Here is a 15770-nt window from a genome sequence, read left to right as displayed (position 1 = left end):
GCCTCACTCACACATGTGACGCAGTTCTCCTCAGATGCTGACAAAATGGCGCCCGTTCCCGCGTGAACTACGGCAGCCATCGGTCGAGCGTGTTTTCAGGTGAACATCGACTTCCTGATGTGAATCCTTTTCGTCCAGTTTATGACTGGAATGCTTGGATGCCATTACTGCACACGGTCTTGCTGCCTGCCGTCCCCTCTAATAAGTTTCCTCTGTTCTCCAGCATGTGGTCTGGCATGGATTCACATGCTCATGAATATTCCCCGTCGTCAGGCTGGGAATACTCGGTAAAGAAAAAATCAGTATCAGTTTTGTTTCTGATCTGTCTTTCGTAGTAGTAACCAATCACTGATCTCTGCGTCATACTGACCACAGCCAATGACTGCCCTCTACCTACGCCCCGCCTCTGGCAGCCATCTTCTGATTTTTACCGCACGTTCAAGTGTTGGGATCCTCGTGCTATTGCTCTCGAGCGTTAGTGCTATTTTTCACATTTTTTCTCAGAAAAATTTCTCTTTTTTCGGTCAAAAGAGCATCAAGCTCCACCGTTTCTTCATCCGATCAACGGGGACCCGTGTCGGATTTGTCTACGCCCCTCAAGGGTGAAGATTTCGTCAAGCCACGCTTTTGGAGGACACCAGAAGTTTCTCGGGCCCATCTCGAACATGGCCCAGGAGAAGGGAAGCTCGACGCCTGGAAAGCTGTTCAGGGTCTGCCCTCGATGCCAGCTTCAGAATGTCTTTAAGGAGGATGAACACTCCCTTTGCCTTTACTGCCTACATGAGGACAAGACGCACGTGGAGAAGGACTGTGCGTTTTGCGGCAATAGGTCGGAGCGGACCATGAAGGACCGCAATCAACGTCTCGCCAACTGGCTGGAAGGAAAGAGCCCGTCAGGCGAGAAGAAGTCGTCCGAGCGGTCTTCTAAGACCTTTGAGGGCGCCCCGGCGATGGGGGTCCAACAGTACAGGCGCCAGGCAGGGCGCATCCTCCCCGGCGCCATCAACCACGAGCCAACGCTCTGGCTCGGGTAAGAGGAAGGCCGAGCACCCGGCGAAGCTCCTGGAGAGACCCCAGTCGTGCCCTAAGGCCCCATCGGAGGGGGAGCGAGGTGGTGACCCTCCCCCCCCAAGGCGGTGAGCACACCTAAGGTGGTGAAAGCCTTGATCCATCCGGCCAAGGCCTCTAGCGAGACAGTCGCGGTGGCCCTGGCTCAGCCTGTGGAGGCTACACCAGTGGTGGCGACCCCGGGGCCCAGAATCTCCCTGCCACCGCGGAGGGAGTCCTCTTTCGTGCCCATCGACAGGACCCCCGTGAAACCTCCGACGGAGAAGAAAAAGGGGGGGCAGGAGGTCGTCGTGGACTCGGCCTCAGCCTCTGAGGAGGAGCTGATCGAAGTCTTAGGCCACGGCTCTGGCGTGGAAGAAGGCCATCCTGTCGGGAGGGACCCCGACGTGGAAGACGACGAGGGTGTCGAGGATGCCGATGGGGCTCCTGATCGCCCGTCGGATCTCCCTCAACCAGTGCCGCAAGACAACTCGGCGGCCATTTTGTTGGCTATACAGTCCTTATGCTCGGAGATAAGGACGAGACTGCCGTTACCACCAACGGAGGAACCGCTCCGGACGGGGGACCCGGAGCCAGGCCCTTCTGGGAGCCCTCCCCCTAAGAGAAGAAGGATTCACCCTCCACCTCCTTTTCAGCCATCGCGCCCTGTTCAGCCCTCCTCCCCGTCCACGACACGTGGGGATGATACGGGGACTGACATGGCCGCGACGGGTACAGACGACGAGGTTTACGACGAGGATCTCCCGTCGTCACCTCCCACCCGGGCTTCCCTGCCCGACGAGATTGGATCGTTTCACTCCATGATCGCCAGGGCATCCGAGCTTTTCCAGCTCTGCCCGGAAGAGAAGAAGGAAGGTTTCCTTTATCAACGGCGCGAGACCAAGAGGAAGACTGTCCTCGCTGTACCTCTACTAAGACGATATTTGGGATGAGGGCCTCGCCCTCCTCAAGAACCCATCCACGACGCCGGCTAGAAGGGATCTGTACGAGAAAAAGTACCGGGTCCCGGACGCGGCCCCCTTGTGTCTTCGGGCACAGCCGACCCCGGACTCGGTCGTCTCCGCGACGGCCAGGAAGAAAGCCGAGGGTGGGGGCGCGGCCTCTACATCAACCTCCCCGCCGGACGGCGAGGGAAAGAAATTAGACACGATGGGACGCAGAGTCATCTCGTCGGCAGCGACGACGATTAAGGCGGCCAACGCCTTGGCTATCGTAGCCCGCTACCACAGAGAGTTGTGGTACAAACTGGCCCCCCTGCTGGACTTCCTACCAGACGACAAGAGGGCGGAAGCCCTAGAGATCTTGCAGGAAGGAGAGGTGCGTCGGACCATGACATTACGATTGCGACGGACATCGCTGACACTGGATTTCGCCAGTTGGGCAACGGCGTGTGCCTTAGGCGCCGTGGATGGCTCAAGGCTACTGACTTCCATCAGGACGTGCAGACCAGAGTCTTGGACATGCCGTTCGACGGAAACAACCTGTTTGGGAAAACAGTGGACGATTCCCTTCAAGCCATCAAGGCGGAGACGGCCCGGGCTCTTGGGGTTCTCCAGCAACGGCGGCCGCCCTTTCGGAGCGGCGGAGGCCAGCAGGGTGCCTCCAAAGGTTCCAGCAGCGGATTTTCCACCTACCGTCAAGCGGCCCGTTCGTCGTCACAGGAAGCTTACAGGGGACGAGGCAAGTCAGACGGACCCCGCCGTCGTCGCCAAGGAGGACAAGGCGGCAAAGCCTCGTCGAAGCAGGACTGAACCGGCCGTGGGGTCGGGCCCCCACCGAAGCACCCTGGTGGGGGGCCGGCTGGCGAGCTTCGTCAGCGTGTGGGAGTCCATCTCCACCGACCGTTGGGTGCTGGACGCCCTAGCTCAGGGTCACGCGCTCGAGTTTCTAAAGAGGTGCCCGCGCGTCCCCCCTGTGGCCAGGAAAGAACATCACGTCCCTCAACTTTTCTTGGAGGTAAAGGCGATGCTCAAGAAGGGCGCCATCGAGCTCGTCCCAAAGAGGCTTCGGGGCTCCGGAGTTTACTCAAGATACTTCCTTGTGAAGAAGAAGACGGGAGGATTGTGTCCCATCCTGGACCTACGACGACTGAACAAATTCATCAAGGCACAGAAGTTCCGGATGGTCACCCTCCAACACGTCCTGGGACAACTGGAGGAGGGCGATTTCCTGTCGTCGTTGGATTTGGAGGATGCCTACTTCCATATTCCCATCCTAAAGGGACACCAAAGGTTTCTCAGGTTCGTGGTCCAAGGCAGTCACTACCAGTTCAGAGCCCTTCCCTTCGGATTGAGGTCGGCACCCAGGGTGTTCACCAAGTGCCTCGCACCGGTGGCGGCGCAGCTGCGCCTAGAGGGGATCCACGTCTACCCCTACCTGGACGACTGGCTCATCCGAGCAAAGATGAAGGAGCTCGCCGTGGAGCACACGGCAAGGACCGTCCAACTACTCACGGACCTGAGATTCTCCATACACTATGCCAAGTCCCACCTGGTGCCCGCGCAAGACGCTCTGTTTCTGGGAGCGAAGCTCGACACAGTGTCGCTTCTGGCCTCTCCGTCGGAGGAAAGGACGAGGGCCATCTTGGGCAAGGTGCAGCGGATGCTGGTTGCAGACGCGGCCAGGGTGAGGTCCATCAAGTCCCTCCTCGAATGATGTCTTCTTGCATTTATCTCATCCGCCTGTGCAGGCTCCGGATGCGCCCGTTGCAGGAATTCCTGGATGCGCGCTGGATCCAGACGACGGGCAGCTTCGAGGAGAGGATCACACTCGACAAGAGTTTCCGACGAGCGATCCGGTGGTGGGGCACCCGCGCGCATCTGACGGCGGGCATGGACTTCCAGACCCCCAGCCACCAGGAGACAGTGACCACGGATGCCTCCCTGGAAGGGTGGGGAGCGCACACCGAAAATCTGCACGCGAGAGGCCTTTGGCTTCCGACGGAGAAGTCCCTCCATATCAACGTCCTGGAGCTCCGTGCAGTGTTTTGGGTCCTCAGGTCCTTTCTTCCGTCCCTCAAGGGCAAGGTGGTGAGGATCTTCACCGACAACACCGCCACCATGTTCTACATCAGGAATCAAGGCGGTACCAGATCCCCAGCCCTGTCCAAGGAGGCGCAGGATCTGTGGCATTGGGCCGTCGCCCAAGGGATGTTTCTGGTGCCGTTTCATCTGGCAGGGATAAAAAACAACATCGCCGACTCGCTCAGCAGAGAGCTGCGCTCGTGCCACGAGTGGGAACTACGACAGGATCTAGTGGACCGCCTCTTCCGACGGTGGGGCACTCCCCAGATTGATCTGTTCGCGACAGCGACGAACTCCAAGTGCCGGAGGTTCGCCAGCAGGTTTCCCCAGCCGAGGAGCATGGGCGATGCTTTCTCGTTCCCCTGGGAGGGCCTGTTTCTATACGCGTTCCCACCATTGCCATTGCTGATCCGGCTCATCAACCAGCTCAAGAGGTCACGGTGCAGGATGATCCTCGTCGCACCTGCGTGGCCGAGGCAGATATGGTTCCCGGACCTTCTGGGCTTGTCAGCGTCCCCGTCAATCAAGCTGCCAGCGGACGCGGATCTTCTCTCCAGGGAAGGAGGCGCCATCCTCCATCACGACCAGAAGTCGCTGAACTTGCAGGTTCTGGCTCCTGCAGCGTTAGAGTTTGGAGGATACGACATACCGGCCGACTGCAGAGAGGTTCTTGCAAAGGCCAGGGCGTCCTCAACTCTTAAATGCTATGGACACAAATGGAAGAGGTTCTCTGTCTGGTGCCACGCACAGAAGATTAACCCTCAACGGATTACGGCTCCCCAGGTACTGCCGTACCTTCTGACGCTGGCCAAGGCTGGGCTGGCGCACGCGTCCATCAAGATTCATCTTGCTGCGATCTCCCGATACACCAGAACCACGGGGTGGACGTCTTTGTGGTCTCATCGTCTGGTGAAAGAATTCATGAAGGGACTGTTCAGATCGTTCCCGCCGGTGAAGGCTCCGGCCCCGGCGTGGGAGCTCAACGTGGTGCTGACCAAGCTCATGGGACCTCCGTTCGAGCTCTGCACTCGGCTCCGTTGAAGTTCTTGTCGTGGAAAACAGCGTTTCTTGTGACCATCACCTCCGCACAAAGAGTGGGAGAGATCCAGGCCCTTTCCTGCAAGCCCCCGTACTTGACTTTTCACGACACGAGGGTAGTGCTCACGACGCACCCCTCCTTCATGCCCAAGGTGCCGTCGGACTTCTACCTCAACGAACCCTTGGTGTTGCCTGTTTTCTTCCCGTTGCCTTCGTCCCGGCCGAAAGGACTTTGCACTCGCTGGATGTGGCTAGAGCGCTGAAGTTTTACGTGGACCGTACGAAGTGTTTTCGGAAGACGTCACAACTTTTTGTGAACTTTGGACCTGTCAATCAGGGGAAGGCTCTCTCAAAGGCCTCCATTTCCAGATGGCTCCCCGGCTGTATCATGTACTGTCATCGGTTGGCAAACCGACCGCTGCCTGGCCGTCCGAGAGCCCATTCCACCAGAGCGATCGCAGCTACCACGGCGTTCCTTTCTGGTGTGCCCCTGCTGGACATATGTAGCGCTGCTACGTGGAGGTCGACGCACACCTTCACGAAATTCTACTGCGTCGATCGGGATTCCAGGGAGGAGTCCAGGGTCGGCCAAGCAGTGCTGCGCATCCTGTTCGCCTAAGGTGAGCCTGGTGAGGAGGTAAGAATTGCTTAATGTTGAGTTTGATGTAATGCTTAATGTTGAGCCTTTGCCACCTCCCGTGGTTGTGCATGTGTGTACTGCTATGTATTCTTTATTCATGAGCATGTGAATCCATGCCAGACCCCATGCTGGAGAAGGAACAAGTTACTTACCTGTAACTGTTGTTCTCCAGCATGGGTCTGGCATGGATTCACATGCGAACCCTCCCGCCTACCCCTCTGCGGCTCTTCACTTGGTCATACTGCCGCTTCACGTGCTACCAAATCTGAAGATGGCTGCCAGAGGCGGGACTTAGGTAGAGGACAGTCATTGGCTGTGGTCAGTATGACGCAGAGATCAGTGATTGGTTACTACTACGAAAGACAGATCAGAAACGAAACTGATACTGATTTTTTCTTTACCGAGGATTCCCAGCCTGACGACGGGGAATATTCATGAGCATGTGAATCCATGCCAGACTCATGCTGGAGAACAACAGTTACAGGTAAGTAACTTGTTCCTTATTGCTTAAAGGTCTCAGACCTGGCGATAGAAAAGGACTGATGAGCGATGCGCTGGGCCGAGCTAAGGAGGGCGGGGTTACGGCCAAGTGCGGTACTCCGCGTAAAAAGAGGACGACACATTTTTGAAAAATGTGATGCTTTTTACAAAAGTGCTCCAGTCGCGTCCTACAGGGCGGAATGTCCGATAAGTATGGGGGAAAGGGGACAATGGACTAGGAGTAAGGTAGTCACTACGGTGAGTAACTTTATTATTCCCAATACCCTTCACTTCCCTTGCATTTAACTTTCACCCTCTGTTCTCCTTTTGCTTCATCCATTAACCCTTAACGCAATGCTCTTTCTTTACCCCCTCACTCACTTCCTTTGTCCATATGTGTCAATCACCGATTCCTTGACCGCCAACTCCTTCAATTTCCTATCATACCAAGGCCATTCCTTGCCTCCCACCACAGTTGGCATGTAGACGGTAGACCACCTTATTTGCCATTCACCCCATGAGACACATGGTAAGGGACGCAGTCTGCACTTTAACAATGCAGAGCTAACAATGCGATGGCTTTCGCATACTGAATTCATAGAGCAAGAGGAGACTGCAAGGGGAGTCTGCAAGCCCTGCCACTCTGCTGTTGTGCCCACCACCAGTTTCACTGGTCTTCCTCAGCAAAGGACAGAGGTAGATAAGGACCTCACTTGTTTGAGCTTGTTCAGGCCTGATGTGACAAGGGGCCAGACCCACTATCGGCATTTCACCTCCAAAGTATCTGCTACACAACTACTCACCAACAGACATCACCATGTGTCTCCTCCCTCCACAGCCCATCCCTACCGTTGCTAGCGTCCAGACGTGCAAGCGCCCTGGGCAACGCCGGCAAGCTGCCCTATGGAATCGCTTCACTGTCACCCTTTCCCCCATCAAATACCTACGGATCACATGCACCCGCCCCCTCCTGCTGATCAATGCTCACTCGCAGTCACTCATGCCACTGAGATCGCTGACCTCATCTCGTACAACAACCTTGACGCCATCCTCATCACAGAAAAATGGTTTAACCTGCCCCTCACCCCAACCCATGCTTTCAACATCATCCTACACCCGGCTACTGCATCCAACATGCCGAATGGAAAGAAAGGGCAGGATGCCGAGTGGCAGTGATTCACAGGGGTGATTATCCATGCACCATCATCCCCTCTCCCAGAACATACTTGTTCAAATCACTTGCCTGCCAGTCCCCTTTATCTCACACAGAATCCATCACCTTCCACCTCCTCTACAGACCACCTCACAGGAGTCCCTCTTTCATCAACGTCAACTCCATTTACTCTCCTCTGCCAAATTTGCGCACACTAATTTCTCTCTCTGTTATTTTAATGTTGCTGAGTCTCCTGCCGACAGCCACATTAGAAGCACAGTATTTGGACTTACTGGACCCCTGGACCTTCAGAATATAGTGCTTGCCCCAACAGACAACAAAGGCAGCACCCTAAACCTAGTCTTTAACTCTCCCCTGCCCCCCCATCACCTGTGCACCCTTCCCACTCAACTGGGCTGACAACTCTGCTATCTTATTGCCAATCACCCATTCGATCACGTCCCACAAAGATCAGTCTAAACGCGCATAACTCGGCTTTGCATCAATCCCTACCCAGTCAATAAGCTAGAAGGAAACTTTGTGCGCTTCCGCATCACAGGCAATGCCTCATCCTGCGAGAATTATTCATCACCTCTCCTATGAAAAACAGCCGTACTAAAACCAAATTATCCACCCCCTGGTACATGCAAAAGGGTGCCTACCTGAAATTCTCAACCAACCCTAGAGAAACGGTGGCAAGAAAACTGTAACCCTGAAGGTCTCACCAACCTCAAATCTCTCAGCACCAACTGTATGCTTCTGATTACCAAAGCCAAAGCTGCTAACTACTCCACCAATATTGTGGCAGCCTCTAACAGAAACCAATCCCTCTTCGAGTATTAAAACATTTGACCAAACCCTTACCTGACCTGTGGTGCCATACACTCAGGAAAAATTTGGCAGAATCAAAGACATTGTAAGTGAAAAAATGGGCAAAATCTGACATTATTAAATCAACGTCCCACAACGTTATCCCCCCTTCCCTCTTTTCTACCCCAGGACACACACTGGCCCTCTAGATCGAATTCTCTCATTTCTCTTCCCAGACCTCCTAAAAATGCCCGCCTCCCTCAACCCTAGCAAGTCGGCCTCCATCATCTGACATTTAACTGACTCATTCCTTAGCACACTGCTCAGCATTACTGATGTCTCCATCATTGAAGGATCATTCCCAGACCCTCAAGAGTGATCTCATGCGACCTATTTTGAAAAAACAACCATAGAACCAGATGGCCTCACCAACTACTGGCCTATCACGAACTTCCCGTTTATCTGCAATATCTTGGAGAAAGTAGGAGCAGCACAGCTACTCATCAGAATCGAAAAACGACACCTCCTAAACGACTATGAGTCGGGGTTCTGCCCCAAGTGTAGCATGGGGACAACCGCCATCCAGGTGGTGGATGATGCCCTCTGAATCATGGATAAGTACGAATCATGCCTCCTTGACTCCTCGGCTGGATTCAGCATCATCAATCACTGCCTCCTCTTCTCCCTCCTCGCCTACAGGACGGCATTCACTGGCACAGTCCTGAATTGGTTTACCTCCTACCTCCCGTTCAACACCAGGCCATCCAGATGAACATGTTGCATTCTATCCACCTCCAATCTCCAGCAAAGTTCTCCAACGCTCCATCCTGCCACTAATCCTTGTTAACCTTGGCATTGAGATTCTGGGCACCCTCCCCAAAGATCCCGATATAGCCTTCTACCAATAAACAGAGAATACTCCACTGTACCAGTCAACTCTGCGATTACCTAGCCATTATCCAGTCCTGGATGTCGACTGCCTACTGCAAACCTAACCCCAAGACTGAAATCGGCCTCATTAGTCCGCCTGCTAAAAGTGCGTCCAACAATGGCACAGTGATATGTGCCTAGAAGGATTTGATCCGCAACTCTGATTGTCAATTCCTTAGGCTTCACATCAACAATGGCCTGTCCTTCCAGAACCACATAGCCAAGAAGGCCCAAACGGCCAGGCTCAAAATCTACACTCTACAATATCAAACCCATTATCCCACTGCAGGAATTATGGACTGTAATGCAGGCTCTTGTGGTCTTGCACATGGATAACGGAATCACCCTCCTGACGGGGCTCTCAGCTGCTCTCTTGGCTTCCATAAGAGCAGTCCAATACGCTGCAGCACACTTTATGACGGGTGCATGGGAATTTGAACAAATCCCCCCTGTCCTATGCAAATTACACTGGCCTCCTCTCCAGGGATGACACTATTCAAGAGGTGACTAAGCTCCACATATCTTGTTGCACACGTTCCTCGCACAGCACATCTTCCAACGGGCTCGAGTCAAATGTCCGCAAAGAGGCACTAGCAAACAATCCTCTTGCCATGCCCCCACCCTTTGGAATTCGATACCAGTATTGGCTCAGAATGTCCCCACAATTTTCCAATTCAACTAAGCTTTCAAAATGTGGCTTTTACAACAATACCTGACCATTGACTAATCCCAGTGGGCTCACAGACAGACGCAGACACCTCAACTCACAGTACTGTGCTACTATTATAAGACTTCAGCTGAAACGCTAGCTACCCACACCCTGCACAGCGCTCTACTGCTCTCAAGCTATGCCGGCACTTTAAACAATAAAATAATAAAATACCCGAGAGAGGAGTGATAGAGGTGGTAATGTAGAAGTGAGTAAGGGTGACCTATTTATTTTTTCATGCAAGAAAGGCCGTATGTGTGCACTTGTGTGTTTTAGGCTGCACGACTGTGATTATGTATGCAACGTGTTTACAGCTGGGTAAAGTTCATGTGGAAGGATGTACATGTGTCTCCATGCACTGCACCTAGACTGGCGCATTCCCACTTCCCCATGTTGTAACTCCCGACCTTTGTTACCTCATATGTGACCCTCATCGACATGTCCAGCGCTTGCTGGTATCGTAGCTAGGTTTGCGTTATATCAAATGACAAGACAAATACTGTGTATATTATGTATGCGTCTTTTGTTATTGACATAAGAATGTTCTGGAGAAGACAGTGAAAAATTGTCACAGGCTCACTTTGTAGTTTACTAATAAGTAATACCTGAGTTTTACATATTTCTGTGTTTGGCAACTGTGCCTAAACGTCAGCACCATAAGAAATCCAACAGCCGTTACTATAACCATCATATAGTGAGATCCATTTGCTTTAAACTCTTTTGTGATTAACTTATCAGTGATGAAATTCACCTCAGCATAGTGGAAGAATTCTCTCAAGGTGAAACCAAAGGTAAGCGTTCCTACGTTGGGAACACTTCCTCAGCTACAAGGAATTGTGCTCAGCTGCTGCGGATTGTACCAGACCAATTGTAAATGAGCTGCAGTATTGCCAACATCACCATCCATGGTCAGTGAAGCTGCCATTCAAATGCACATGTTTTATGGACATGCCCCTGCCCTCATTCATTAAAGAACCCAGGTGTGAGGGCCACCCAGGCACATTTGCAGTATTGTTGAAATCCATACAACAGGCTCACTCCTTCTACACAAAATCCAATCTGACCTATCAGCACTCTCAACTTTATTTATTTGTTTTTCTTTTTTTTTTAATCGATATTGCAGCAGCTAGTCTTTCAGACAGTGCTGCGAGACTGGCAGACATTTTCCTCTTTCCCGCTTTCCAAGCCCGTCCCATGCATTAAATAGTTTATACCATCGGGAGAGGAGAGTTGAAGGTTGATGCAAGTGGGTATGTAGGAGGTTGGAGAAATTGATTTCATCTCGAGGGGAAAGGTGGCAATTGGAAAGGGAAAAAACTAAGGAGGTTGGAACAGTGACACATCTAGAGAGAGAGAGTACTCGGGAGGTGGAAGGAGAGGTTACAGCCTCTGTGGGTAGAGGACAGAAGAATATAGTGACAGTGAGAGGAGAACCAGTAACCCTACTAGCCACAGATAGACCAGGGAGGTTTCAGCAGACCGGGTCAGTCCAGGACATTCTTTAGACGAAGGTGGCAAGTACAAAACAGTCCAACTAAGAAATTAATGGCTAGCGACTTGGAAGAACCTGCAACGTCCTGGTCACTGTATGGTAGAGTCCACGGACGAGTTTATGGAACCTGCAAAACCAAAGACTAAGATCAGGCTAAATAAATGGACTGTGGATTAGGCAAAATAAGTGCCAAAACCAGGAGCTTTGTGCATTTTGATTTGGAGACTTTGACTAGCACATCATGCAAGAGTTTCCTTAATTTCTACCTTAGGAGAGAACTAGAACATTGCCCTTGTGCTAAACAAACATTCTTTAGCTATTCACTTTACTTCTCGCCCCTAAAGCCACCCTACAGATACTCCCAGTTTGCACTTCTACCTGAACCTCCATATTTTTTGCTACACCTGATGCTTGTGTTGTGCATCCACTTTGCGCTCTTCATGACAGTTGATATACAATTTAGCTTCCCTGCTTTTTTGTGGAATGCCCTGTCAAATGCCCTTGCAGGGGTTTGTTGGCTAAGTCATGGCACAATTTAATAAGGCTTCAATCCCTCTAGCATAGTTCTTGCTTTGAGAAGGCTAGTACCATAGCTTATCGGCAAAAGGCGACAACCAGCTAACCCCCTTCCTAAAAGGCACTATGTTCTCCATCTACTTTCTAAGCACTCTCCTTGCATCCAGGGCATGCAAGGCACTACCTGCTGGCACTTAAGTTTTTCTAAAAATGGGAAGATGGCTGAATCGCTGCAAAATGCATAAAATGGCTCAAGGGAAACCCAATCTTTCAGCCAGAACACTTGGCTACACCACTAATAGCGACTCGATTAATTTTGAAAGGAAAGTCTTACAATTGAGACTGAACGTGTTACTAAAAAAACTGCAATTTGGCATATAGACAACACATCACTAATCAGAGCCTTAACCTTTCCTCCTAATGAACCTCATAATACGGTGCAGCGAAATACGTGTCGAGGACAAATCAGGACATTAGAGGATATCTAATAACATTCAGGATGCTATCATTTTAGGATATCACAACAGAATTGATTGTGGCATACCGAATAACTAAGAATTATTGTTCTGTTCTACTTTGAATTTTGAAAATTAAATAAGTATGCTTGGCTCAACAAACGGATTCCGACCTTTTTTCAACGATCTAGTTTCTCCTACTCGGCAGCCTCAGCAGTAGGGATCCATTTTTGCTGCCTCTCATCACATAAAGAAACTAAAGTGGAATGCCCTGTCAAATGCCCTTGCAGGGGTTTGTTGGCTAAGTCATGACACAATTTAATAAGGCTTCAATCCCTCTAGCATAGTTCTTGCTTTGGGAAGGCTAGTACCATAATTTATCCGGCAAAGGCTACAACCAGCTAACCCCCTTCCTAAAATGCACCATGTTCTCCATCTACTTTCCGAGCACTCTCCTTGCATCCAGAGCATGCAAGGCACTATCTGCTGAAGTTTACGTTTTTTCAAAATAGGAGGATGGTTGAATATTTCAAATCAAATTCATACAACCCCATCCGGAAGGGAGTGCAGGTGTTTCTTTAGCTCTATATTGCCGTTTTGGCTTATAATGAATGGCTCTTTCAATGCCAAAGCCTGCAGGTCACTAACTCTGCAAGCAAAGGTGATTGCCCCAGTGAAAGCATTCTTCCACTATCAGTATTTTGTCTTCCCTCGTCATTGGCTTGAGTAATGCTTCATCAGTTTAGATAGTAAAGTGTTGAATTCCAATGGTGGAACCAGTTTAGACAATGGCAGAAACTAGCAGATTCTCACCTGTGAGGAATAGCTTTACCATAGGTTGCGTGAATAAGGAATGTTGACCCTCCTACCTCAAATAATAGGAAATAACAGCTAGATGGTGCTTGTTGGATGGCAAACTCGATGAGGCCAACTCCAAAAAAAGAAGGGATTATCTGATGAGAATATGTATTAAAAAAAAGCCCAAAGACCTTTATTCATGAAGCAAGTGCAGAAACCTTTATATTTCTGACAATGAACTTTCCTCCTACACGAGTCTCTAGTCACTGTCATAACTACCATGCAATCTTCAGTAATATCCAAATGTTGAAATCCCGTCCTTATAGAAACAATGCTGTATTTCTTTCAGAAAGTTTTGATTAGTAGGAGGACTAAATAGTTGGATCTTTTTGCAGTAGAAGAAAATACAAAATTCCAAGACTACATTCAGTATTTCTCGGTTTACTTTAGCTTTACCTTACCAATCCTGGTTCTCAAATCGCCTGCTTTAGTCTTAGGAACCCTGCAAGAAGCAGCCATGCAGGCCTGACCTCTTATGCTGAATACAGCTGAGAATTATTATCACAGCCTCAAATCAATGAACTTTGAGGCCTAACCATAGGAAGGTTAATTCGGTGGTTACAATAACACATACAATTCTGTGGATGAAAAATGCCTTGCAATGCACTGTTAAGAATGTCTGTTCTCCCGAGAGAAGATCTCTCTGCACTTTCCTCATTGATTTATGGCAGAACATAAATCGGACCTTTAGCATCTTTCTTAGAAAGTAGCCTTTCTACTTTTCATTACATTCATAACAATGTTTGGTATAATGAAGGCTCTGTGTTCCTAGGACCCCTACACAGTGGTCTGTAGGGGTATATTGTCTCTGCTGTCTCATCCCTACTTCCTTCCAAAGATGATTTCAGGTGTTCAAATTCATCCGATAATTTCAATTTTCTCTAATCCATATCCTCCACCAAAAACATCTCAACAGTGTATACACATCTAAAGTATGCAGAGATCAGCCAACGTAAACCGTTGTTAATAAATTATAGGTACCACCCATGATAGCCGGATGGATAATATTGTGTGTCATCACATATTGGCTAATGATAAATCAGCACCTTCTGGCCAGGCCTATTATTCTACTATAACTAGAGGAAATGTAGCCCCAAATGCTCCAATTACAAATGTCCTAATATCATGAACTCTGTCTTGACAGACATTACCTTATTGATTCTGATACAAGAATGGACAGTGCAAAAACGTAGTGGATCTGAAACCATATTTTCCTGGTGCTTTGCACACTTCATTTCTTTGGTCATGACCATGTTATTCTATTTTAATGGTATCTGCAAGTGCTTAAAATACCCATCCTACTCTCTGTTTAGAGAAATCAATGATATGCATAAATTGAGTCGTTCGCCATTTACTCTCAGTTGTGCATTCTTGGGCTCCGACTAGCACACCTCCCTTAAAGAGCATGCACTCTCTCTCCTATGGCAATGCAGTGTCAGTCTACCTTCCTGTTTTCTCTGTTTTATATCTCTGATATTAAGAGAATAATTATTTAAAAAATAAGCCTAAAATCAATCCAGTATTTTTAATGTTAGTTCTTTATCTTCTAATTGGAAATAATGACCCAAAAAATGCCTTGAGAAAGTTGCTCTTGTTGAAGTACTGTGGGGATCTTGTATGAAATAATGTAGTTGTTATGAATTTAATGATGGCATTTGTGATCTAAAACTAGGATAACAAGCAAATAACATTTTCTTTACGTTGTTGGTTCAGAATCTGCATTGGATGACTTGGACCTCAATGAATTTGGAGTGGCTGCCCTCGAGAAGTCTTTTGATAGCTCTGCCCCTCACAGCAGTGGCATCATGAGAGGTAAATGTGAATTTGCACCCCTTGGTCACCTTTCTTCATCTTACTGTTGCTTTCCTGCTTTTAGATAGTGTGATTTCTGATCCAGTCAGAACAGCCAGCTTGACAACCCGGAGGAAATGTATTTTATCTGACGGGTCATTAACAAAACCAAATTCCGGACTCTGAGGGTTGTTCTTGTTAATTTGATAATTGATAACCCTGTACCATGAGGCGTGGTTTTCCCAATCTGTGCACCTGTCTGATTTTGTTTTTACATACCTGCATACCTGATGTACCACCTCATACCATGAGGCGTGGCTTTCGCAGTCTGTGCACTTACCTGTTTTTCTCTTTGCATATCTGCATAACTGATGTGGGGCTTTGCTCTGCCATTTTATGCCTTTAAGAAACATCTGCATATTGCATCTTGTATGCCTAATCTTGCACTTTGAAGAATGTCTCTTCTCACTTTATGTATAGCGCTATGATACCTGAGGGTTTGGTGCGCTGCTATATATGTTAAATAAATCAATGTTTCATGCAATGCAATGCATTTCAGTAAAAGTCTTATGTCCAATCAGAAGGTGCGCTTCTTCTTACCTCATGAGAGAATTCATGCCTAACATTTTAATCCTATTGCATCCAAAGGGGCATGATTTATGATACTGCAGTTAGCATCTCAAATTCTGATTTCCCAGTTTCTTTAATGTAACCTGGAGGCAGATGGCAACTGTCAGGAAAAATGACCTAATTCCTTCCCAGTGGAGTTTGAAACCCATGTATTACTTTTAAAATGTTTAGTTGCAG

The 15770-nt window shown here is 49.3% G+C and overlaps 1 protein-coding gene across 3 annotated transcripts in view; it reads left to right on the top strand.

Moving 5' to 3' along the window:
* The window catches only part of UNK (unk zinc finger), a 1622654-nt gene that overhangs the window by 1260609 nt on the left and 346275 nt on the right, over window positions 1-15770 (top strand). For all 3 annotated transcript variants that reach the window (XM_069654746.1, XM_069654744.1, XM_069654745.1), the window contains exon 12: window positions 14886-14984. In XM_069654746.1, coding sequence (XP_069510847.1) covers window positions 14886-14984 — 99 coding nt within the window. The remainder of the gene's footprint in view (window positions 1-14885; window positions 14985-15770) is intronic.

This window comes from Ambystoma mexicanum, chromosome 3q, assembly GCF_040938575.1.
Source record: "Ambystoma mexicanum isolate Mex_15411 chromosome 3q, UKY_AmexF1_1, whole genome shotgun sequence".
In the NCBI taxonomy this organism is placed as follows: domain Eukaryota; kingdom Metazoa; phylum Chordata; class Amphibia; order Caudata; family Ambystomatidae; genus Ambystoma; species Ambystoma mexicanum.
Note: the sequence above shows the minus strand (reverse complement) of the source record. Positions and strands in the feature narration are given on the sequence as shown.